Source organism: Myodes glareolus, chromosome 18 (genome assembly GCF_982192425.1).
Source record: "Myodes glareolus chromosome 18, mMyoGla1.1, whole genome shotgun sequence".
Lineage (NCBI taxonomy): Eukaryota > Metazoa > Chordata > Mammalia > Rodentia > Cricetidae > Myodes > Myodes glareolus.
In genome coordinates, this window is record NC_142043.1 from 42093633 (window position 1) to 42119397 (window position 25765).

General features: G+C 46.3%; 1 protein-coding gene across 5 annotated transcripts in view; it reads left to right on the top strand.

Annotated features, from left to right (window-relative positions):
- The window catches only part of Nck2 (NCK adaptor protein 2), a 121714-nt gene that overhangs the window by 78083 nt on the left and 17866 nt on the right, over positions 1-25765 (top strand). For 4 of the 5 annotated variants that reach the window (XM_085679629.2, XM_085679630.2, XM_085679628.2 and 1 more), the window contains exon 3: positions 8206-8447. In XM_085679629.2, the coding sequence (XP_085535755.1) occupies positions 8222-8447 (226 nt within the window). In that variant the 5' untranslated portion in view covers positions 8206-8221. The remainder of the gene's footprint in view (positions 1-8205; positions 8448-25765) is intronic. The other variant, XM_085679632.2, reaches the window with a different exon arrangement.

The window sequence follows — 25765 nt, forward strand, 5'->3', positions numbered from 1 at the left end:
GGGAGTGGCACTTTTAGGAGGCGTGGCCCTGTTGGAGTGGGTGTGTCCTTGTTGGAGGAAGTGCATCACTAGGAAAAGATGGGCTTTGAGGTCTCAGATGCTCAAGCCAATGTTCTCCCTGCTGCTTTCCAGTCAAGATGTAGAACTCTTAGCTCCTTTTCTAGCACTATGTCTGCCCTCAGGGAGAAGCTGGGTGTTCACCTGTCCTAGGTGCTAAGTGCCTCTGGCTGCTATTTTAGTTCTCTGTTTCAGTAGTAGCTTGGTTATAGTTCTTTGAGAACTATGTCGTGGTAGATACTCTGGGTAACTGGAAATCCCCTCGACATAAGCTTGTCGTTGGTATTAGCCACAGTGGGAACACTGGGAGAAGGGAGCCGAAGGAGTCCCAAGACTTGCTGGTACCCACTGAACAAGCCTGAGAACCTGAGTTCGGAACCTAGCACCCATGCAGACGCTGGCTTTGGTGATGCACATGTGAGACTAACAGGTGCCAGGAGCTCACTAACCAGTCATTGAGCTTCTGGTCCAGTGAAAGACGGTGTTTCAGACACTTAGCTAGAGAGTAATTGAGAAAAACAACCGTGTTGACTCCTGGCCCCCACAAACCATACGTGGGAGAGTTAACTTACACATACATGAGTGTCCGTACACATACATGCATGAACCACACATGGGAAGCTGAGAAGGAAAAAGAAGTTGAGAGCCATCAGTCACCTTCCCTCAAAGGCCTCCCGCTCTGCTGGCTTTCAGACCAGGCTGGCTCACAAACCCTGCTGGAGAGAAGTGTCTTAGAAGAGGTCACAATGGTGACTGTGAAGGAAAAACTATGAAAGGCAGGGACCTCATAGGCCATCATCTGTAGTGAGGAGCTGCGGGCAGGCCTGCTTTTCATCCTGCCCGGCTCCCGCACAGCTAGCTTAGTCCCAGAAATAACAACACACAAATTGTATTCATTTAAGCACTGCCTGGCCCATTATCTCTAGAGAGTTAGTTACTGACTAACTCTCATATCTTGATATTAACCCATTTCTAATAATCTGTAGCACCACGAGGTGGTGGCTTACCGGAAAAGACTCAGCATGTCTGACCTGGTGGCTGGCTCCATGGCTTCTGCCTCACTTCCCTTCTTCCCAGCATTCTATTCTGTTTACTCCGCCTACCTAATTTTCTGTCCTATCAAAGGGCCAAGGCAGTCTCTTTATTGACCAATGAAAATAACACAATAGACAGATAACCCTCCTCCATCAATCATCCAACAAAGCCAGAAAACAAACCACAGAAAGAGCCTCTCTGCGATTTCCCACCGAGGCAAGCTGGCTTCTTCCGCCCCGTCCCGTCCAGCTTGAGCCTCCCCGTCAGGAGACTTTGCCTCTCTCTAACAAAATAGTAAAAGCACAAATCCTGTCCCGAGCCACCCCCAGGAGATCAGGGCCTAGTGTTTCTTCCTAAGTAACTCTACCTACTCATTTATCAAAAGAGAATTGAATTCAGCTCTTGCTTGTCAGCATCCATCTTCCCCCTGGGATTTATTCTTTAGAGCGACAGCAAGATTCGACTTCCGGGTTTCTCTACCAGGCAGTGAGAATAATACAGAGCGGACCCTCTGGATCTGAACCCAGGGTCCTCTGCTCTCTGACTGTGAACTTGGGTGAGTTACTGAACTCTTCCCCCCCCAGCCCCCTTTTCATCACTTCTGAACGCATCTGTAGTTAACATCTGTTTCCAAGGGTCCTCGTGAACATTTGCTGCCCTCCTCTGTGCGAAGCACCATGCTGGGGGGGTTTCAAAGGGTCCTTGTGAACATTTGCTGCCCTCCCCCATGCCGGGGGTCTCAGTTGACTGTCACCATGCACGCCTTGACCATGCAGGTGGTGCCAGGTCCTCGCGCCCTGTCGCTGTACACGGAAATGTCTATTGTCAATGTTCTCTTTTATGCGTGGTGTACTTTTCTGTTTTAGGGAGGTGGTAAGACCTTGGCTACTGTCACGGCGTAATTAGCTTAGTAAGAGTTGGAACAGCCACTAGATCCCATATTGTGTTCGAGGTAGGATTGAAGTGTATTAGCTGTAATTAGTGACCCTGCTGCAGAAAGCCACCAACTGGCCTTTCTGTTCCCCGACAGGAGACCACAGGCCCTGCCAAGTGCTGTCAGATGAGTTGGCATTTGGCAAGTCCATCTACACACAACTTTGGGAGGTTAATCAAGAGTTTTACTTGCCTCTAAGACTCATTCATGAGTCAGTCACTTTAATGCAAATGGCTTCTTTCACAGACCATGCACTGAGGACCAGGAACACTGCAGTAAATGGGGGAGAACAAAGGAAGCTCCCCTTTCCAAAGCAATGACTCCCCACTGAGGTTGGCTTCCTGCTGCTGTGGGAGCGCATGACCACAGTGCAAATGTCCTAAAACAGCCTCTCCTCAGAATCCCTACAAGTCTCACTGGGTGAAACCAGGAGGATATCATCAAGGGCTACACTCCTGGAGGCTCTAGAACTGTCTTTTCCAATGTCTAGGGACTGCTTCATCGCTTGGCTGCAGTATAGCATCTTTAAATCTCTCTCTGACTTATCTGCTCAGAGTAGCGGGGATGGTTGTGGCTATTTAGATCATCCCCCCATCTCAGAGGGAGCAGACAGAGTTAGTGACCTTGCTTCCTGTTGGGCATGCAACCCAACAGATCCAGAGTTGCACATGTTAGGAAGCTCACCACGTCTTCCAAAGCCTGCATTGAGTGAGTTTTCAGGAGTTGACCAGGTGCAGTCCTCTGCCACCCCAGGCATGAGAGATTACGCAAAATAAAGAGTTCCAGAGACCCTCCATGAAGTTGTTGTATGATTTGAATAATTCAGACTATGTAGAAGGTTGGCATTGGGATGACATCTGTCTCCATTTGGTCTTACCCTCAACCCTATCCTCTCTCCAAGTCATTTACTTGCTCACAGGCACACATATCAGGGTATATCTGTGTACACATGCACACAAATGTGTTTCCCCAAAGTTTCAAGTCTTATCCTGCCAATAAGGTGTTAGACTTGTTTTGCCCTCCTGCCCATCTATGTGTATGTTTTGGTTTTTGTTTGTGAAATCCTTATGTCTTCAATTTCACGTTTAGATTTTCAGTCCCCCAGTGGTTATATTAATCTTATTGAGATCTTTGTTAATCCGTAAATAAAACAAACTAAGTAAGTGTTGTTATTCTTTTAAAATACTATTTTTCTACTCTGAGATTTTCATATAACATGTTTGGATCGTAGTCACACACACTCCAGCCATCCTCTTCATCCTCCCATCCCTTCTCACCCAACTTTAAGGTTCCCCCCTCCTCTTTCTCCTTTTCCTTCTTTTTTCTTCTTTCTCTCCTCACCTTTACCCATGGATTCCAGTTTGTGTTGCCCAACAGATTTGGGAGCTATCATCCTATGTGGAGATACTGGCTATGTAGCCACACAAACCATCCCATCTCTAATGCTCACTCCCCTAAAAGATGCTGCCCAGAATGGTGTCTACTCTGGGTTAAATGATGGATTTGCTTCCCATAGCAGGGCTTCTCAAACTCTTCCCGTACAGCTCCATGCCACTGGAGAGCAAGTTTGCATGCAAATTTTTATTTATTCTTTATTTTTCGCAGTAAGCATTAAACCTCTACTTAATATGTAGTTCTACAGGACAAGGATCATCTTCAACATTTTTCCAGTTGAGTGATAGTTTTATTGTATAATCATCAATGCTGAGACCACTGCTCCACACACCTTGTACTAATAGCAGAAGTGTGTCATAGGGCCATGTCTGAAGTGGCTAGAGATTCTATTGCGATTACCAAGCCTGAGTTTATTGCCAGTGTTTCATGACGTTCAAGTTAGTGACTCTGCATTTTAAAAACTAAGCATTCTAACATGATACAGCCCTACGACCCAAAGTATACTAATTTGGAACTTCCATGCAGAAAGGGCTGACAGCAGGAAGGTTCCCCCTCCCTATAATTAAACCATTCTGTTTCTCTAAAAAGATTCTGTACAGACAGGACGACTATCTCAGTTCAATGAAGCTGAGGCGTCTGGGCAGCCTTGACTGGGTTTGTGTGGCGCATTCCATGCGGAGAGCAAGAGGCTGCAGGGAGTTTGTGTGAACCACGTCAGGCTAGTCCCTGCTGGATTCTGAATTACTTTTTGGTTGCACATTCAGAAACCTTTTATTGTTGCCAAATGTGTGTCATAAAGGGTTTCTGCAACCCTCCTAGGTTCCCAACTGATGGCTTAAAAAACCCGAGTCCTAGGTGGAACATTCTTTCTTGTTTCCATGCTCAGAGATTTGACCCAAGGAGTATCCCTGAGACAGTTCGTGCAGTTTTCTGTGTCTTGCTTCCATTTGAAAGCCTGTGAAAATCACTTGAGAGTTATGCAGGAGTGAAGTGGAGGTGCAGGTGGAGAGGGGGGGCGGGTGTCTTGGTACCTGGCCCTTTCCTGGAGACTCAGATACAGTTGCCAGAAGAAAGCCTCAGGAAGCAACCACCCCCCACAAGGGAGAAAAGATTTATTTGGCTTCCTCTTCGGAGGAGCATGGTATATCATGGCAGGGAAGCTATGGCAGCAGCTTGGTTTATGGCCTAACCTGGAAGGAGGGAGGACAATGCTGGGACCTGGCTGCCTTCCTCTTCCTTCTCATTGTGATCAGTCTAGGAGGCCAGCCCATGGATTGGTGGCACCTGTATTCAAGGTAGATCTTACCTCAACTAAGCCTCTTTGGAAAAACAGGAACATCCCCAATACCTCCCTCTGCTTCATTAACGCCCTGAAGGTTTTTTATTCCAGTCAGGTTGACAGTTTAACCACAAGTTTATCCCTTATCAACTTGACACCCAAACAGCACTTAAACTGTAACATTTTACTCCCCCCCCCAGCTCTGCCCCCTTAGGGTCCTGACCATGTCTTAATGCAAAATGCCTCCGTTCCAGCTTTGAAGTTTTCATTGTCCTAGTTCAATGGCGTTCAAAGACCCAAAGTCTCTTGTAAGACCTGAGACAAATCTCAGGCATGAGCTTCCATAAGATAAAAGAACAAGTTGAATACTTTCAATATCTGATATCACAGAGCAGGGCATAAGAATTGGGGTATAGCAAGGAAAGATGCCACCGAAACAAGGCTGAAACCCAGCCAGACAAATACCAAGTCTTGCACCTCCGTGTCTAGCATATGGGACTCTTGGTGGCAACTGAGCCCCTGGGCCTCCAGCTATGCTGCCTGCAGCATATGCGGCTTGTCTCTTGGTTAGCTGCGCTGGGTGCCTGCTGCATTCCTGACCCAATGCGGCATGTTTCCAGCCTCTCCCATCCTGTGCTGTGACTTAGCAGGAAGCTGTGTTTTTATAAGTCTTCATGCTCTCAGCATGCACCAGAATGAATGTGACCAGGTCTTCCCCTCGCTACCGTGGATGCAGAAGGCCATTTGGTAGAGAGCTTTGGTTGGCTGGGTATCAACATCTCTTCCTGTTTTAAATAGTTTTGGAAATTATGTAAGTTAGCAGCAAACCTGGTTTGGCATCCCCCTCGAAGCCTCATTTCTATTCCTGCTATTGTCCTTGTCCTTGACCTTAAAAGAGATGTCCATCGTGATGATTTTCATAGGTCTTAACTGACAGAGAAAATCAGATGTGTGAGCTACAAGACAAGAACTAGAGGTCCTCTCCTTGTAGATCTCCAGCTCTCAGAAGAACTTTGTGTAAGCTCTACCCTCTTGGACATTATATACATTGTATGTGCGGCTTCCAAGCATTTTCTTCTTCCCAAATGATTTTTAAAATATTTTTTATTGATTTTTATTGAACTATACATTTTTCTATGCTTTCCTTCCTTCCTCCCCCGCTTCTACCCTCCTCCATGGTCCCCATGCTCCCAATTTACTCAGGAGATCTTGTCTTTTTCTACTTATTTCCCATGTAGTATCTCTGTTAGGATCCTCATTATTGTCTAAGTTCTCTGGGATTGTGAATTGTAGGCTGGTTTTCTTTGCTTTATGTCTAAAAGTCACTTATGAGTGAGTACATATTATGTTTGTCTTCCTGGGTCTGGGTTACCTCACTCAATATGATGTTTTCTAGACCCATCATTTGCCTGCAAATCTCAAGATGTCATTTTTTTCTGGTGTAAATGTACCACATTCTCCTATCCATTCTTCAGTCAAGGGGCATTTAGGTTGTTTCCAGGTTCTGGCTATAACAATGCTGCTTATGAACATAGTTGAGCACATGTCCTTGTGGTACTATTGGGCATCTTTTCTATATATACCCAAAAGTGGTATTGCTTGGTCTTGAGGTAGGTTGTTTCCTAATTTTCTGTGAAATTGTCATACTGATCCAAAGGGGCTGTACCAGTTTGCATTCCCACCAGCAATGGAGGAGTGCTCTCTTTATCCCACATCCTCTCCAGCATAAGTTGTCGTCAGTGTTTTTGATCTTGGCCATTTTTAAAGGTGATGGAATCTCAGAGTTGTTTCGATTTGCATTTCTCTGATGGCTAAGGATGTTGAGCATTTCCTTAAGTGTCTTTCAGTCATTTTAGATTCCTCTGTTGAGAGTTCTCTGTTTAGGTCTGTACCCCATTTTTTCTTTTACTGGATTATTCCCAAATGATTTTAATCTCCTCATGTGGAAATGTATAAATGAAAAGACCTGTATTATTCTGTGTGCCTGAATATGGTAGAGAGTGTCATATTCATGCTTCCATGAGTCAGATGCACGATCTTCCTCTGTAACTCTGAACTCAGGGTATGAGATCAGAACTCTGACAGGAGGACAAGGGGGTTCGGGCCCATTGTCTTATCTTTATTCCTTCTGTAATTTGGGGACATCTCCAGTCAGTAGAGGGGTTGAATACTGATTTTTTTCTCCTGCAAGAGCACTTGGGCTTCGTCGTCCCCGAGAAGAGTGGAATTGCTGGAGTAGGTGGTGCCTGTGTGTGCTGTGTTCTTCCCTGTTATTACTTCTCAGATTTGTGCCGTATCTGTATTTTGGAGTCGTTTTAATGTGTATTTTGACATATTTTGAGATAGAGTCTCAGCTACATGCTTTCACCATCTCTCTGCAGTGCTTACTTCTCTCCCCAAGTATCCACTAGTCCTATGTCGCCATAGATTTTTTTTTTCCCCTTTCCCAGAGTGTCCTATAGTGGAATCGCTATTCAGGAACTAGTTGGGGGACATCTAAGCAGCCAGTTCACGGGGTACTATAGACATCGCCTGCAGCATACCTGGTCAGGTATGGGGTAGAGGATCTTGCTAGCACTGGGTGCTGCAAAGATAAAAGCCACAGAGAACAGGGTTCCCAGGGTCTTCGATAAAGTTTGCTCCAGGGAGCCCCACGTGGAAATCCAGAGGCCCAGCCTGTCTGGCCTCCATGCTGCTCTCACTCTGGGAGGCACCTACACTTCCTCGCTCTGTCCCAGCATTTACATATTTCATAGGCAGGGAGATGGCTCATCTGGTCTCCTCCTGTAGGATGTCTGTTGCTTCCCAGTTTGGGCAGTTGTGAATAACATGGCCTAAATATCCAACTCCAGCTTTGTGTGTCGTCAAGAATAATTCCTTTTTTAATAGAAAAGTTGTAGAGTTATTGTGCAGAGCATTCCCGTATACCCCTTTGCTGATTTCTCCGGTGCGTTATAACATACTACATTGAGTTGTCAAAGCTAATTAACATGGGCACATTGCTGTTGCCCAGGCTTTGTTTACGTTCAGCAGTGTTTCCGCCAATTTTCTTTCTCTATTTTACCATCCTTCTCAGGATGCCACGTCGCATTAGTAGTACAGTAATTTGAATTTGAGTTTATAGAAGTAGTTTGGGTGTGTTATATTTGCTAAACGTCTTCAAACTCCTCAGCATATGCTGAGAACTTGAGTGTAAACCTATCAGCTAGAAGGGGCTGGTGTCGTTTAGTCAAATGAGCACTTTAATTATAAGATTGTTATTTTGAGCGGTTTTTTTTTTTTTTTTGAAGTTTGCATCTGGCTTCGGTAAAATGTGCAGCTCATGTAGTGCAGGGAGAGGGGCTACAGGCTTTGGTGACAAGATGTTTCTCGGCAGCCCTAGAGCTTGCTGGAAGGTCATTTTAAGGACGAGTGTTTCAGGGGCCTGGAGGAGACTGGTGGCAGTGTCGTCACAGGACGAGGTGTGCGGGTAGATAATGAGCGTCTTTAAATGTTTTGCTGGCAGAAGGACTCCATGAAAGATGACAGAAGAAGTCATTGTCATAGCCAAGTGGGACTACACGGCCCAGCAGGACCAGGAGCTCGACATCAGGAAGAACGAGAGACTGTGGCTGCTGGATGATTCTAAGACGTGGTGGCGGGTGAGGAATGCAGCCAACAGGACGGGCTACGTGCCGTCCAACTACGTGGAGCGCAAGAACAGCCTGAAGAAGGGTTCCCTGGTGAAGAATCTCAAGGACACGCTAGGTGAGTATCCACACCCCACCTGGAATAGCTAGGCCGGGGGATAGCATTGCTGTGTCAGCGTGTGTGTGTGTGTGTGGCGGGGGAGATGTGGTGTGATGTATAGAGAGTATTTATCATGGTGTGCATAGTATGTGTGTATGTGATATACTGTGTAGAGGTGTGATGTAGTATGTTGTGTGTGTGTGCGTGTTGTATGTATTTTGTGTGTGTGTGATATAGTGTGTAAACATGCTGTGTGTAGTGTGTATGTATATGTGGTGTGCTGTGTAGGGGCGTAATGTGGTATGTTATGTGTAAGTGTGTGTTTTGGGGCAGGTGTTAATTGTTAACAACCTCCTACTTGGGTTTTGTACAGAGGTCAAGTTAAAGACTCTGTTTATCATTTTCTGGATAATTGATAGAGTTTGGAATCTCCGGTAAATCAACACTTGTCTGTGCTGTGGAACCCTCCGCAGTGGTCTCCGTACATTCAGACTCTAGAAGACCCTAACTTAGACTCACGACAAGATTCATAGCTTTGCCCATCAGCACACTAACCCTTTTCTCTTATAAACTCTCATGCATTTATCTTTGTACATACTGAAGGAAAAGGTCAGTACTTTTTGGGTTGTTTTTGGTTTTGTTTGTTCCTATTTTAGGTGATGGGATATTTTATACCAGTTTCAGGCAGCAAGTTGATGTGTAGTTGGGGTACTGAGCAATCAGAAGCCTCTCAGATGGACCCTTCCACAAGCCCTGTTCAATCATGACATTCTCCGGGTCTTCCCATTCACGCCTCTTCTCCTCCTCTGGTGTATATTAGTTCATTTTCTAGCACTGTAGCAAACTCCTTGATGGTGGGTTGCTTTATAAAGAATAAGGCTTAACTTGGCTTACATGAGGTCGAGTGGCTGTATGTGTATTGTGTTCTTGGCAAAGTTTCAGTGTGGTACAGGTTTCTATGGCAAGAGACTGAGGAACATGGAGAACTGTAGTGTCTGTGTCTTCTGACCTTGTTCCTCTTGTATTCCACCAGTATTCATGTATACACCTTCTATCTAGTCCCCTTTGCCACCCAAAGGCCCCACCTCTAAGTAGTACAATAGCAACCAGTTTCTTCCTTCTTACTACTCTCAGTGGGGATTAAATTCAACAAAGGGACCCAGGTAAGGAGATACATTCAAACCATATCAGTCCATAGCCGTGGGTCGGACAGGAGATCGGTACCACAGTGGTGACCAACCATACCTGAGTGTGCACACAGTGCCCACTAACCATGGTTACTGCTTCATATTACCCTGGAATATAATCAGGAAGACTCCGTGGAAGGACAACTGAGCTGAGCTGACGGTTGACCGTTGTTGTCTCCTCAGGTAAGTATAGAGTTGGGTGTAGCCAACAGTGCCAGCCTGTCACTTCAGGTTCGCTGTGGACGTGAGCCAGCACCATCCCCTAGCTAAGTGTATGTAGACTTTTCTTTGTGTCACTAGAAGAGGATTAGTGTCATTGATGCGGGCAGGGGTGAGGGAGACATGGGAAAACTGAGAACGACATCACATCGGATGTGTTTTGGGGTACCAATCTTCCTCCTTGTACAATCCGTAAAGGCCTGTGCTCACTGTTGAGGGGGTGAAACCTTCAGTCATTGGGAGGTATTCTGTGCTGCGCATGGACTTTTTCTCAGGATGTCTGTGGCCAGCGTAGATTCCAAGACTGTTGGGAAAATTCTATTTGTTATTAGCATTCTAGGTCTTTTTCCACCGAATTCTCTCCCCCTGTGTATTCTTTTTCTTTGCTTGAGAAATGTTACTTAAGTAAGATAAAGAAAACAGTGTTGGTGAGTGGGTCAGTGCTTTAGTGTTGTTCTGAGAGTTTTTGACCGACTTTCCAGCCATCCCCTGACACACCCTCTGTAATAATGTTAGGCATTGTTGACATATTTTGCCTTAAAAAAAATCAGAATCCTGTAAACCACAAAATGGACATAACTTAGAAGTAGCAAAAGTAAGCCCCCCAAGGTCATGGAGAGCCCCTTAAATGGCTGCCTGTTGACTTCCTTAGGAGGAAAGACCAGGCCTCAGGTTGAGGCTCTAGACCTCATCTTTGCCCATCTTTGTTCAGATCTCCCCAAGCGTGATCAGTTCATCTCATCCCACAATCTCAAGTCACAGAGCAAAGCAGTGCATCCCACCCTGGTGCTGGGCCTGCTCCCCTGTCCTCGACAGATTGCCACCCAACCCCTGCTGGAATGCTTAGACTGCTCCAGAAGGCCAATTCCATTTTTGGAGAACACAGATTGTTAGAAAGTGCTTCCTTAAATAGATTCAAAATTTTACATTTCTCAAACTTCCTCCCCTTGGCTCTCACTCTGCCCTCCAGGGTTTTGCCAAGCAGAGCAAATCTCTCCAGTGAGTGACGGTTCTGCTGTGAGCTTCCGACCCCATTTCAGCACATAGGTCTTTGGAAACATTTGCATCAAGCTTGAAAGATGGCAAAAATACAGAAAAAACTAGGTTTCTAGATTTATTTATTTATTACTAGGAATCAGCTTTCATAGCCAAGGGGCCTTTGGGACTCAGGGAGAAGTGGCCCGTTTTATATGTGCATGTACACACAAAATGAGGGCACATGTGCCACAACATGCATGTGTGTGTTGTGGGGGGGGATGTCAGAAGACAACTCACAGAGTCTGTTCCTTGTTCCTACCATGTAAGCCCCAGGGATTGAACTCATCTGCCATCTTCAGATTTGATTGCAGGCACCTTTAACCGTTGAGCTACCTCACTGGCTTGGCTCCCGTTGTTAATATTTGGTTGCTGCCGCTGTTTGTGTGGTTTGACATATCTGTCATGATCACCTTTGCTATCAGACAAAGAGGGACCTTGTTATCTGAACAGAAGCTTCCTATTGAAGCAGTCCCAGAAGAAGGTGAGGCACCTTCACTACCGGTCTCCCCGTGTGCAATAGCTTCCTTCCCCACAGGCTGACTTCCACAGTGTGTAGGCCAGACAGAGGTGAAGGTGCTTTCCGTAGTCCCTCCTGTCTCCCAGGTGACTCTTGTAATGCAGACCTCGGAGACTAAGTGTTCTTGGCTCCCTGTTTAGTTACGAACTCTGGTGTGTCCTCAGCGTTAGAACATGAGTTATGGACTGCATTGTGCAGAATAGAAAGTGTTTCTGCCGTGAGAAGGCAGCAATAGACTATTGCCCTAGACTTCATCCCTTAGCTTCTTGTACTGCATGCCCTCATCCATGTGGGATTTAGGCTTGTTGCAGGAGTCCACCAAGTCTGAGGTCCATGGTAGGATTTCATGCTTGATGCCTTCTTTGGCACGAATTGCGCAGGAGTTGACCAGAGCCACAGGGCTATGAACTGGAACTTCTCTCCATTAGGGGAGGAGACAGTGTCTCTGTGTGCCTGGGAGTCTTACATCTTGGCCCCCACAGTGTTTCCTTAGAGCCGCCTGAAGGTAACAGTATATTTGACAAAAGCGTCTTGTTACAAACATTAACATTCTTTTCTTTCAGTGCTTTGTAATTGAGCAAAACAATCTGATCTTGTATTTCCTTTCATGAGGGCAAAGCATTTATCTACTGAATTTTCTTCCATGTTCAGCTCCTGATCATGAACAGTTGAGAAAATGTTCCCATGCAGAACAAGGGGTGATGGGTTGTCAAGTGTGTTTCTTCAGGCAGTGTCTTGGCACAGCTCTGAGCTCAGCAGTGAGCCAAACCAGGCTACTTCTGGCCTTGACATTGCAATTTGACCTGCATAACTACGTAGGCTAAATATTGTAAAGCCCTATGCTTAGCCTTTTGGGATGGAGCTACTGTTCCCTGGGAGATAATTTTCAAAGATTTCTGTGCGCTAGCCTCAAGAACAGTGTTTGTTACCATTCTGATTCTAGCCACAACCCACCACAGCCCCAAAGGTGTTGAAGTTTGCCTGGGTGATTATGAACAGCTAAATAATTGAGCAGAAGTGTTTGTGGCCTCTGCAGGGATAGGAGGAAGATGGGGGGTGAAGAAAGGTGGAGGTCAAGAGACAGGCATAACCTACTCTAGACCCAAACAGGGCACCTGGGGGGATGGGAGGATAGACTGGCAAGAAAGACAGGCAAGATTAAACCCTGTCCCCATTCTGGTGCGCTGGGGTGAGGTGATACCTGGGTGCTTGTCTCATATAGGGTGTTTTCTCTGCATTCACCAAGTTCCTGCCCGAGAGCCTTCAGGTCCTAGGGTTCCTTTGCTGCACTGCCAGGGAATCCAGCCTGATATTGGAGCCCTCTGGCAGACAAGGACAAAAGCTGTGCATAGAACAGTGTTTCACAGTGAATAGTTAGGGAATATTAAGGCTATGATACCTCTGTTAGGGAGAGAATTTGTATTACACTCACCAGTGACTTAAACACCTCTGTCAGGTTTGGTTTTAAAGTTTGAGTGAACTAGGAAGTGAGTTTCTCCGTCATGTAAAAAATAAACACATAGTTTAACAGTTGACATTATTATAAGTAACCACCTAGGCAGAGAGGATTTGCATTGTGGGCTGGTCTGGCCTTGTTCTTACCGGGTAACCCAATTGACCTTGAATTCTCAGTAGCCTTACTCAGCCTTCTAAGTGCTGGGATTACAGTATAAGCCAGAACAGGTGGCTTCTCACATGTTTAATGTGAGGATCACATATAGTCTTCCATACTATATACAGACTTCAAGTATTTGGAGAAAAGTAAACTAGTGGACCTGATTTTGATACCTCTGTCTGACAAGGGTGAAACGGTCCCCTGTAAAAACTGTCAGCGAGATCACAAGGTCAAGCGATTTCTCCCATTGGTGCCATCATATTTTGCTTCTTAAAGCATACCTGTTTCCCACAAAGGATCCATACAGTTAGTTCCCTTAGTCACCATTCTGAGTTTTGTCCTCCATCAGTCTGTCAGTGAACTGGTAGTAAGTAGTAGTGGGCAGAAGTCCGGTCTCATAGAGCACCAGGGCCACTGGATGCTTACAGCAATTGCCTGAAATATAAGGATGGAGCAGCTTGCAAGTCACCAAGTACTTTGTCCTTGCCAAAACAGCCTACCCCTCATGTATTGTCCCTATCAACAGTAAGGGGCCAAATTTTGTCTAGAAAGGACCTGGAGGCTTCAAACAGGGGGATGAGCCAGTGGGCATGCTAATATGTTTTTATGACTTAGAAAGATATAGGTTGTAAATTAAGCAAGATGTGTATAGCCGGTTGGGATGTGAACTTGTAAAAACGTCTGTTGATACATCGAAGCTGGCGATACCACCCCTGGCATGAGAATGTCCCTGTGGCCTTCCTAAGAACAACAGATAAGACATCCAGAGTACACTTCAGCTCTGACTGACGTGCTTGTCTACATAGAGTTGACTGTCTGGGTTGAACGTCAGGTCTCCCTGTGCAGTAGATTGGAAACCGCCTCCCAAGTTAGCATTCTGGAATGTAGGAGAACAGTTTAAAAACAGTGCTTTGCTTTCTTTAGACATGAATAACTAGGCCCTGATTAAAACAGCTTGAGTGAGGTTCCAGGTTAGATGATGATGATGATTAATGAATGGATGTAAATTTCTCAGGTTTGGTGGGTGTCTGTGTGTGTAATTCTGGGGTGGTCTCAGAAGCTTAGTCTCATAATGGTTCCCAGAAACAGGGTTTCTGTTGCCCTGCTGTGCATTAAAAGCAAGCAGGTACACTGAGAGAGTTCTTTAGAGACCACCCTGGGTTCAGAGGCATCTCATGGTCAAGGGGATGCTAGCCCCAGCTCTGTAGGAGCGACTTCAGTGTGGAATTAGCCTTTCAGAGATCATGAGTATGCACTGTGATCGAACGTGAGGCAGGGGAAAACCGCAGGTGCCCATACATTCTGCTGATTCCTCATCAGAATGATGCCCCTGCCTGGTTTGCAACTTCCTGTGGTCGACCTGTTTTCTGCCTATCTCTGGGATGAGAGTGAGGAATGCCTGCTGCTTGTGGCAACCACCCAGACTGTTTTTGAGCCACTGTTCAGGTCTTGTTTATGCAACTATTTCTAAGAGAGGAAGTCTAATGGCAGACCTCATTGTATTCTGGCTCCTCCATTCTTTCCACCCCCTTTTCTGTGGCGTTCCCTGAGCTCTACTGTCAGTCGGGGCGGGGAATCATACAGTGCATTGCATTGGTTTTTGCATTGTGTCTGTCTATCATTTTCTGTAATGGTCTCCAGTACAGAAGAGCCTGCCTTATGTATATATGTGTTTATATATTAGCCCTGAATCTGTATATACACACAATGAAAATGGACTCAGCAGATTGTATTTGCCCATTTATATGTAATATATATGTAATATAATATGTAATTATTGTTACATATATATATATATATATGTAACAATAATAAAAAGAGGCCATCAATTTGAAATGGTGAGGGCATGGGAAGAGTTGAGAGAGGAAAGGGAAAGAAACAAGTGATGTGTTTATATTTTAATTAAAAATGTAAAAAAATTATAGCCCATGAAATGACTGTATTTCATAGAACTATCAAATAGTTGTCTCTAGTCTTTAAGATGGACATACCTTTAAGAAAATTGGAGTCTGTGAAAATAACTTAGAAGGAAGCACATTCCCCGGGGTGTCTTGGCTTTGAAAGAACTGGTTAGCATTTATATAATCTCTTGATGCTTGTAGGCATTACAGTTAGGTTGTTTGATGACTTGTGACTGTTCTCAATGGAGTCAGTGCAAAGCATATGGACTCTTTCTGCAGGGAGCCTGACACTGCCCGGGAATGGCAGATTTCTGACGGTCCCTATACTTCTGGTTTGGGGGAATTGCTTAGAGTTTGTGTACTCTTCTTATCCGCTGTAGAAGTCGTGGGCTTCTCTGCTCTGGCTGTTCTTCAGGAACGAGAACACTGCTAGCCACCCTGTCCTGGAACATGCTTCCTTGCCAAGGCACTCTGTGCAGCGGCTTCATTAGAGAACAGGACAAAGGCCAGCACGCCCCCGGAAAATTTGTATTATAACGTTTAGAAAGGCAGGCTCTCAGTTCCGTCTCAGAGGTCCAGCTTCTCCCGAGGTCTGTTTTGTCATGACTTCACCCTCTCCGCGGTGTAATATCCGCCGTTGTGCAAGCATGAATTAAACATAATGCATTGTAATTTAGAATCCATTACAACTCCGTCTCACCAGATTGTTCCCAATCGAAACAGGCTGTCACATGCATTATTGCAGGAATTCTATGGAAACTCAGTGCTGTGCTGCCAGACATTCAGAATAAATTCAGATTTGTTTTCGTATGTCATAAGCTTCCAAGTATTTAGAACCAAAAATGTAAAACAACTTACCACAGATTAGTGGGAGGATGATTAGAAAATAGAGACAGATTGTTTTGAAGGGAAAAAAAAATTACTAATAGGACAAAAACTAGGAGAGACCTTGAGATGTGGGAGGAGCGTATACCTCAGGAAACTTGGTGAAGCACAGTGGGGCGCATGAGATCCATGCTGCTCTGCCCAGGGCACTGTTGTAGCCCCTGTGTCTGCATGGAGGTCAGAGAGTCAGGCTCAGCTCTGGGAGCCCCTGTGTCTGCTTATTGGCTCCACATTAAAGATTCTACCAACTCCGAGCGGGTTGAAAATAATTAGGGATTCTGTGTGTTATGAGCGTAGGTGCAGCTCTCTGTTCTTGTCATTATTCCATAGGATACAGTACATCACACATAACGCTTACTTTATATTGGGTGATACTTGGCGAACAGTATATGAGGATGTGTGTGGGTTCTATTCTATGCAAATACTCTGCCATGTTATATAAGGGATATGCGGAGACATGAGTTTTGGTGACCATGGCGGATCATGGGGCACTTCCCTAGGGAATCTGAGGGCTGTGTTTCAGGATAATTGACATAGTGACTGTTTTTTACCATCTTATCATGTGGCAGCTTGCTAAAGAACCCCCCCCCCCCCCCGAGCTAAAGAGTTAACTCGAGCATGGAACAGAGCGGCGTGGACTAGAAATGCCTGGGAATGAGTAGGACCATCTCACCATGTTTCAGACCGCGTTTCCCCATATGGCCTGCATTTGTTGTTCGCTCCCCTCCATATGTCTGAAATGTTCCTTTTCTCTACTGCGTGCGGCTGAGGCTCCTTGGGGCATTGCTAACTGGCACCATGTAGCTGTACTGACTGCCGAGTCCCCCATACTTACCTGAGTTCCTACTGGTACCCACTTTCTTATGGCCCTGGCCTTGTGCTCGCTGTTGGTAGTATGGAGAGGGTAAGTGGGCATTCAGAGGCTCCTATTTGGTGCACAGAGAGCCGGGGTCTACTTAACAGCCTCAGCCAGCTGGTACTGGGTACTTTTCTGTGGATCAACCAAGGTCACATGTATGACCTTTTGCCTCTAGAGCAGTGGTTCTCATCCTGTGGCTCATGACCCCTATGGGGGTTAAAAGACCCTTTTATAGGATGCCATATCAGATATTTTCATTGCAGTTCACAACTGTGGCAAAGTTACAGTTATGAAGTAGCAACAAAAATAATTTTATGGTCAGGGTTTGCCACAACATGAGGAACTGTGTTAAAGGGTCGCAGCATTAGGAAGTGTTAGGAAGCTGGCCTAGAGGTTTTCCCCTCCAGGATGTTATTGCTTCTCCACTGTGTTCCTGAATTTACAGATTCTGCAAAGGTACTTAGGTTGTTGTTGGTTTACCCAGCTGTTGAGACCACTTTGCAGGACAGTTCTTAGATATTTTTGAAGCTGCACCACCTGTGTTTCTTCAAGAACGTATGGCATGGGTGATGGCTCTCCATAGGAAATTTGCTTGATTTTTGTCTTTTTTGTTTCCTTAGGAAGCACAGCTGTTTAGTGGCTGACTTATAAAATTTGCGAGTAGGTGTTTGTAAGTAGAGTTAGTTGTCATGTGTTCTCATTGTCGTGCTATTAATTGACGTTGACCAGATCCATACTGTTTAACCTGGTGTGCTGTGTTAAAGTGTTGGCAAACGTTAACTATGTCGTCCTCAGAAGGACCCTTGGATCCTCTGTGGCTTTTTATATGTTATTTACTCCTGTGTAGATAGTTCGTGGACTCTGTGCTGATTTCTAGACGGTTCTTCTAGATCACTATGCCACACTTTGCTATGAAAGTCAGATGATTAAAACTTAGCCAAAGCCAGGAGCGAAGCCCCTTGGGTCCCAGCTGGGCACTGCTGGTTGTAGGCCATCAATAGCTGAGGACTTAGAGGTAGAGGCACAGCCTCTGGAGGACTGGGCATTGATTACTTCTGTCTACCCCGAGCAGCAAGGAATCTGTTCAGATACCTGTGCCTTGGAAGCAGTGCCCTTTCTCCTCCTGACACTAGGACCTTCTGTTGTGTAGACTAAGTAGCCTCTCTCGGGTTATTCCTGGTCTCTCTGGTATATCATCTACTTCTGCCCCCAAGGGCAGGAGGGAGGTGGCACCTGCCCCAGGGGAATTTTCTAGGAGATGAATTCATGCAGCTCAGTTGAGAAAGCCTTGCCTCTACCTTTCTGCAATTGATCCTCCTCCGACTCCAACTATGGCATTAATCAAAATTCTTGTTTACAGCAAGCCCCTAGGCAACTGGCACTTGGGTTCATGCTCTGTGCCAGTGACTTAAATCCAGAGCTTTCCCAGCTACTTCACCCACCTGGCACTGCCCCCCACTAATCCATCTCTGTGACAGACGGTGACAGGGACAGCAGAAGAGGTGCTGTAGTGTTCCCCAGATCTGGGCAGCACGGGCGCTATCCCAAACATGACTCAGACAGTCCTGCAGAAGCGCCGTTTGCCCGCGTCTGCCCCATTACCATCTACTCATTTTAATTTGCAGCATTCAGTTCTCATGGTTCCATAGAATCTTAAAAACTCGACTTTTGCTGGTGGTTTGATACTTCCAGTCCTACTGGAGAATGTCACTTGTAATCTCTGCCTCATTTCACCCTTTTGCATATGCAAATGATTCATACCCCTGGATCGGGTGTATGTGTTGAGAGGTGCTGAATATTTATTTTCATCAAAAATTGTAATGAAGAGTGAAGGTATTTTCATTTGGCATCTGTGTTATCGTTTACTTTTGCATTTGTTTTTTTTTTTTTAAAAAAGTCTAAATCATTTTTCCCTACCTTAAATGGTTAGTCTCATCACTTACCTATCCGCTAACAAAGGAGTAGCTTTCAGTTGTGCCAGGAGTTCACAGTTCAGAGCCCTGTGCACAAGGAACCGTGTGATTGTGGGGGGAGCTGATGGCCCCAACACCTCTGTCCCGCAGAGGGAGGACAAAGGGTGACGGCACTCACCCAGCTCACAGATCTCCCCATTTCCTCCCACCCTTAGCATTCAACCCTCACCTTGGAGTTTTATAGAATAACATTCAGGAGAGCCCTTCATCGTAAGGCGTGCGCTCCTAGAAAGAAATCAATGTTAGTTATGGAGTCAAGAGAGGAGAAAGAGAGGGAGGGTCAGGAATTGGTGCCACCCCTTGTTGGCCACACCTTCTACCCTCATAGACCAACAGCAAGAGTTTGAGCTTTCTCAAAGGGCAGGGAGAAGAAATCGCTCTGGGAGAAGACAGTGCCAGTAAAGGGGATTGACCTGCCGAGGCTCTGAGCAGTCACCAGCGCTGGTTAGGAATGGCTGACAGTGTGTTTGAAATGGGAGTAGTGAGAGGGGAAAGCCGAGTTCATTAATCGAGTGTATGTTTTCCCATTGTTTGCTTGTTTTTAATGGGTAAGTGGCCTAAGAAGCAGCAGGGAAGAACCGCATACAAGATGGCTTCCTCACAGGGTGCTCCATTGTTGTGTTTTAATGCTTTTGACAGATCTAGGAGTTCAGCAGATCTTTGGGGTAAGCCCCCCTCTTGTGGAGGAAAGCCCACATTGTACTTATTCCATGGACATTGTTGTTGCACATGTATGTGCCCAGGACATCTTTGCACAGCTGTGCTGTCCGTGACCCACAAAGGGACTTTGGGGACAACTCAGCCTGTGGAGAAGACATTGACGTTTTCAAAGCTGGAGTTCATGTGGAGGAACAAAAGTTCCAGAATAAGTTTCCTGCCCGCTCTCAGTCTCCTTGGGTTCACACGTTCTGACTGCCAGAAAGTGCACACTCTCCCCTCTGTAGAACTTAAAGACCCCACATGAGCGCAGCGACAACGGCTGAGGTCTTGGGGTTGAGGTGGGACGGAGTGTTTGTGATCCATAAAGAAGGAAGGAAAGCATAGGTGTGTTGTCCTTGGTGCCTTGCCTCCGTAGTGGTTTAGAATTCAGAACTCCTGTGTTCCTAGCCATGGTTCCCAGTGCCAGATAAAGAGGATTTTTCCCTAGCAAGATACCGAGGTGGGAATGTCCAGATGACAAGCCCTTTGCTTTGTCGTTGTTCTGTCAACCTCCGGGGAGAGCACTGCTTCTCTGCTGCCCACTCCCCTTCTCTGTAGTTTCCAAGGGGTCTCTGGAGCCTCCAGCCCATGCACTTGCTTTCCCCAAGTCCACCCCCTGACTTATATCCCCTGTTCCTGCTCTCCGTGCTGAACCCAGACTTCTGCATTTTGAAGCATCTCGATGTCTATTTGCTTCTGACTCCAAATAGCCTGTAGTTCCTGCCATGGGTACTCCTGGTCTTATCTAGGTTGGCTCCTCTGCTTCCTGTGGGCTCAGAAGTCACAGGTTCACAGGGACATTCCACTGAGTCCTTTTTATTATACTTGTCACCACGGTGACATTTAGGAATAAGAGGTTTTCATAATTTTTAGTTGACTTTGCTAATAGGTCCTAACTCTAATGGAAGAAATGCCCACACATTAGTAGCCTCTGGTCATAATTTAGTATAAACAACATTTTTGCATAAGCAGGAATTTTGGTTAGATTCAGTTTAGATTACAGATCTAACTTGTAGCAAAAGTTGTTGGCATCTGAATGTAGAGTCTACATGATTGACTCTTCTGGACTGGTCTGTGATGGTCAAGGGGTCAAAGGGACCTTCTTCCTGCTTTCCTTCAGGCTGAGCACTGAACAGCGCATGAGCAGAGATCTTTCTTGATAAGACAGAAGAAAGGGGCATAGGCCAAGGTGCCACTGATAGAAATTTACCCTGCAATCGTGGCTGACCCTAGTTCAGAACGGGGGAGGGGGAGGTTGAGGGGTGGTTGGGGATGTCTGTAGTCTGGTAGAATGTCCCTGAAGTCTTCTGCAGCCTCAGAGCTGTTGTACAGGAGATCATGCTGTAATGTGAAGATGTTGGAAGATGTGACCATGCCCCCCATGTCGCTCCCTTCAGCCCTCTGGCGGAGCAGTGAGTAGATTCATGCTCTTCTTCAGGATCTGACACTGGGTAGTACCTTGTCCTGTGCCCACCTTTGGTGGTTGTGCTATGTCTGAGGTGGTCTGTTTAAAATAATAATAATAATAATAATAATAATAATAATAAAAACAAAACCAAAAAACTCGCTGGCCTTTCACATCCCACTTCTGCTGCACTTCTGCTGCATATCTGCATGGCGAAGTCAAGTGTCTGTAGGACCAAAGGAACTGGCCACATTTGTGACTGAGGCCATTTTTATTTAAACTTGGCTTTGTCTAAGACTGGTTTGTACTCAAGAGCCTGTCCCGTTCCCTGAACCACAAGTGGGGTTTCTTTGATACCTCCTAAGCCACCATTGGCCACAGTGAAATGCATGCTCTCCACCAAGTCAGATGGCTTGCCGAGGGCAGGCTGCTTGGTGACGCCTCCTGGCTGCCTGTGCCCTCTGTCAATACATTGCTCAGGAGAACTCTGGCAGTGAAACCTAAGACACACTAGGCTCAGAAAGCAACGTGCACCATCCCAGTGGTTTTTGGAGCCCACGAGCATGGTGTACAGCTCGTGTGCTTGCTGCCTTCTGTCGCTCCCACAGCCAAACTCAGGTGGCCCCAAACCATCAGGGCTGTTTGCATGCTTGTCTGCAGACAGCAGTTTCACATGTAGGCATCAGTGGTTGGGCACATTCTAGAAGGCGGAGGTGGGAAGTGTAAATCAGGGAAGTCTGTTTTATTTTCTCAGTTGATGAGACAAAATCAGCTAAAACCTAGCTTTTGGGAAAAAAATATATATACCAAAGTCAGCTTATATCGTGAGAATGTAGGTTGTATTTGGGCGCTTGGTTCTTGCTGTGGGGCCTCTGTCTCTTTGGATCTTATCTTGCTCACCTCTACCCTCATTAACGCCAAATGCTGCTGGCATCTGTTGTCCATGGCTTTCCCTCACGCTCCCTGAAAAGCTTGTGGAAACAGCACGTGTCCCCCCCCCCCCCGCGCCCCCTCCCCCGGCCCAGCAGTTCAGGTAGAATAAGCCCTGCTAACCCAGGTGGAAGAGCCCTGCATATGGGAGGGGTTAGGAAGTGCTGACCAGGTTCAAGCTAGAGTCAGTGTATGGTCTTGCATGGTCAGCCTGTTCAAATGTCCTCACCTTAGTGTGCTAGGGTTTCTATTGCTATGACAAAACACCATGACCCAAAGAAACGTGGGGAGGACAGGGTTTATTTCACCCTACCCCTTAAAAGCCCATCCCTGAAGAAACACTGAAGCAGAGAGGCCATAGAGGAACGCTGCTTGCTTACTAGCTTGCTTCCCAGGAGTGGCGTCATCCCCCGTGAGCTGGCCCCCCCCCCCCCGTAGTGTTAATCAAGAAGATGCCCCACTGACTTGCCCACAGGCCTAGCCACTGGGGGCATTTTTTTTTTTCAACTGAGGTTCTGTCTTCTCAAATGACCCTTGTGTTGAGTTGCCAAAAAAATGCTAGCCAGCACAGCAAATTTGAGGTTTGTCTTTTCACTTATACTGGTGGTTTTGTTGTGGTTGTTAAATTATTTTAAAATTTATCCTGAAATAACCGAGTTGGTCTCCGCAGCGTTACCGCAAAACTCGATGCAAATCAAGCCAGTGGGCAGCGATGTGGAAGTGCTCCCAAGCCAAGTTGTCCATGTTCTCTCTCACACGAAAGCTTGCCGTGGTCACTTTATACCTTCCTTCCTCAAACCTTGTCCGATCTCATGGCCTCTAATAAGAAAGGCCTTTCTTAATTTTTAGCTGGCTTTAATAATAGGACCTAACTCTAATGAAGGGAGTCCCCACTCATTAATCCCCTTTAATCACCGAAGTTTAAGTAGTATTCTGAGGGTAAGGAATATTTTTGGTTCCGTATCACTTACGTTACAGATATGATTAGTGATTAAGTGATTTGCCCCAGAGTTCCCAGAATTCAAGCACACACCATCTGAGCGAGTTAGCTTGAATATATTTCAGAACTATCAAATTTGTTTGACATCTTCTCCCAAGTCTGCAGGGCTCCAGCTGGAAACTGACAGTCAGAAGCCTGTCTCAGAGGTGTTTGTTATCCCAGCCCTTCATCTTGATGGGGGGGGGGGTGCATAAAAGATTTTGACTTTAAAATGATTAACATTAATAATGTATGACACGTTCAGACTTTTATTAGGACTCGGTCTTTAGTGTATATAATCTGATTCGGGAAAGTTAAAATGCGCCTGTTATTATCAAAAATATGTAACTCGGGACCTTCAGGCTAACGCCTAGGGCCAAAAAATTGTCACGAAAGTAGAAAGTATTAAAGTGGCGTCCCCCCCTTTAAATCCAGCTCAGCTGTTAGCCATTTAAAACGGAGCCATCTATCTGCTCACAGACCAGAAATGAAATTCCACAGTGCACATTTTATTGTGTACAGGTGACAGACAGTATGGCACAGTCTGTAGCTGGTCTCTCTCTCTCTCTCTCTCTCTTTTTTTTTTTTTTAGGTCTCTAGAGAGGTAGCTTCATTAGGAGCTTGGTCACCTTCTATAGCTGGCAAACCTTGGGCAGCTCTGTTCCAGAAAGGGCTTCAGCCTGGCCTGGGACAACCCAGCTGGTCCAGGCAGCCTTTCTGAGGGTCTGAAACCCACGTCAACTGCTGAGCGCATATTGTTGATGGCCTTTCTGCCTAGGGCCCTGTGGAGAGGAAGCAGCAGCTTCGCTGCACAGAGGTGCTATAGGGAGAAGTGTCAGGGACATAGGCACTTGCTTCTTGGTCTCCTTGGCAGTAGGCAGCAGGACTCAAGGCTTACTGCCCACGGCAGGAGCTGAAAAACATGGGCCAGGCTGCTGAGGCCCAAGCATCTGTGTTCTGCCTCAGCTGGAGTGTTGAAACTCACCCCATCCTCTCCCTCCTCTTGGGAGTTATATAAGACCTTTGAGAGGACTCAAAAATGGCTGCCCAGTGCCTTTTTTAAAAGGTCTTAGGGAAACCGGTTTTCTCCTTCCCACCAGGTGAGGATGTAGCCAGGAAGCCCCATTCTTACTGCTGTGAAGCACAGGACCCGCCCAGTCTGTGGTCTCTGTGATTTTAGACTTTCAGCTTCCAGAACATCAGGAGATGAATTGGTGTAGCTTGTGGTACTATGTAGTAGCAGGTTATTGTACAGGCAGATCTCTAAGGTTTCTTCATTGTCAATGCTGCAGCTTTGTTTTCCTGCTAGAAGCAGTCAGTGGAAATGGTTTGTAAGTGTTCTACTCTCAGCCCAATACCGTACTCCTAGAGCAATAGATTTTAGAAGATTTGAGAGTTTTCTCTGAGCACAGATCTTCAATGTAGATGTTAAAATCTCACTCATAAGACCTAGAAAACAGCGTCTTGCATGTGTTTTGCTTGGGGATTTTTTTTTTCCCCTGGGATTTTCTCTTCCTCCTTTGTTCTATTTTCTTCCCATGCCAGGGTGTTCCAGTTCATGCATTATTGAACAGGTAAAGCCATTGCTTTGCACAAACATGATACTTTCCCTGACCCAACACATAGCTTTCTAGCAGTTGGCGAGTTTCTAATGGGCTCATTCTAGAGAGTCTCATCCATATGATGTATGCAAAGCGAGCTGCGGCAGCACCCCCAGCTGCAAAGCTCACAGACTCGGGCCAGTTCTCTGAGGGGCGGTTTTAGGAGTAACGCGAGAACGGGAAAAGGAATGGGTTGTTGAACTCTCATGCAGGGTTTGGTACAGATGTGTGACGTACACCATGCCAGGTCAGTATAAGGTGGCAGGTACAGGAGTATTTGTTCTGGGTGGGATGTACTAAGGACATCAGGAGGGACCCCACTGTTGGTGCTTGCATCGGGAGTTGGCTGTTGGGACCCCAGGGAGAAGGATTCTGGAGACAGCACTAGAAAATCCCTACATGGGGTGTAGATGGGGTGAGCAGACACTCTGGTTGTGCTGTCTGCTGTGTTTTTGTGGGTTTGCTATTTATAGCCATTCAGTATGACTTGGGTCCTTGAGAAATGGGCTTGCCTCTCTCACTGAGAAGATGTGTCCGATTCTAGGAGAAGAGGCATAGTGCTGTGTTAAAATAGTGAACACATATTAGAGTTGAAGTGGTGTTTGTGTTACAACTTCAAGCAGTCGGTGGTGGGGGTTTCATGAGAGACGTGACGAAGCCGGACGGCAATGCTGGGAAAGTGTGCACGCAGAGCAAGGGTGTGGGGCAGTCAAGGCCAGAGGAGCGGACTGGGAGTTATTGCGCAGGCTAGCCTGAACCTGGGATTACAGTTTCTATCACACAGGCAGTGCCACCACCTTGTTGTGGGTGCCCAGCTCCCTGCTCCTCTCAACGCTAGGCCACCACTGTTCTCTTTGAGGTCCTCGGCAGTAAGCGGGGTGGAGGGGGCACAACGGATTGTTTTGTCCCAACATTCAGGGTTTATTGTACCTTCTGTTTTAGATGACACTAGCTCTACCATTGGGCAGGTCCAGAGCAAGGAGAATAGCGGAGAAAAGTGGGAGGATGGGCCCCCTTCTCAGCACCCCATGTGACTTTCCCACGCATGCTCTGCCCACCCAGCAGCTCCCCAGCCTGTCCCAGCCTGTCTGTGCATGCTATTCTACCCGTATTCCTCACCCATGCTTCTTCTCCTATCTTAAAATCTCGGGGCTATGCCTCCTTGTAACTGGAAACTCAAGAACTGTGTTCATCATCTTCTGCCATAAAAGGAACCATTGACCTCCAGTTTCAGGCCAGTAGATGGAAATAAGTTTTTGACACCCCAGTTTGCTCTGACAGAGCTGGGCATCTGGTCTATTATGAATTAAATACGCTTTGATTGGGTGCACTGATCTACACCACTTCACTGTCTGGGAATGGCCATCCAGTTACCCTGTCTCTCCCGATCTTGTTTTCCTCACTTGCTTGGGGAGAATTGTGAGCGCTGGGCTAATATCCCTGGCTGGGATAGTGATACACCCACCACCAATACACACACAGTTTGTACAGCTGCCTCTTGGATTGCTCTGCCCCAGCAGCTGCCATC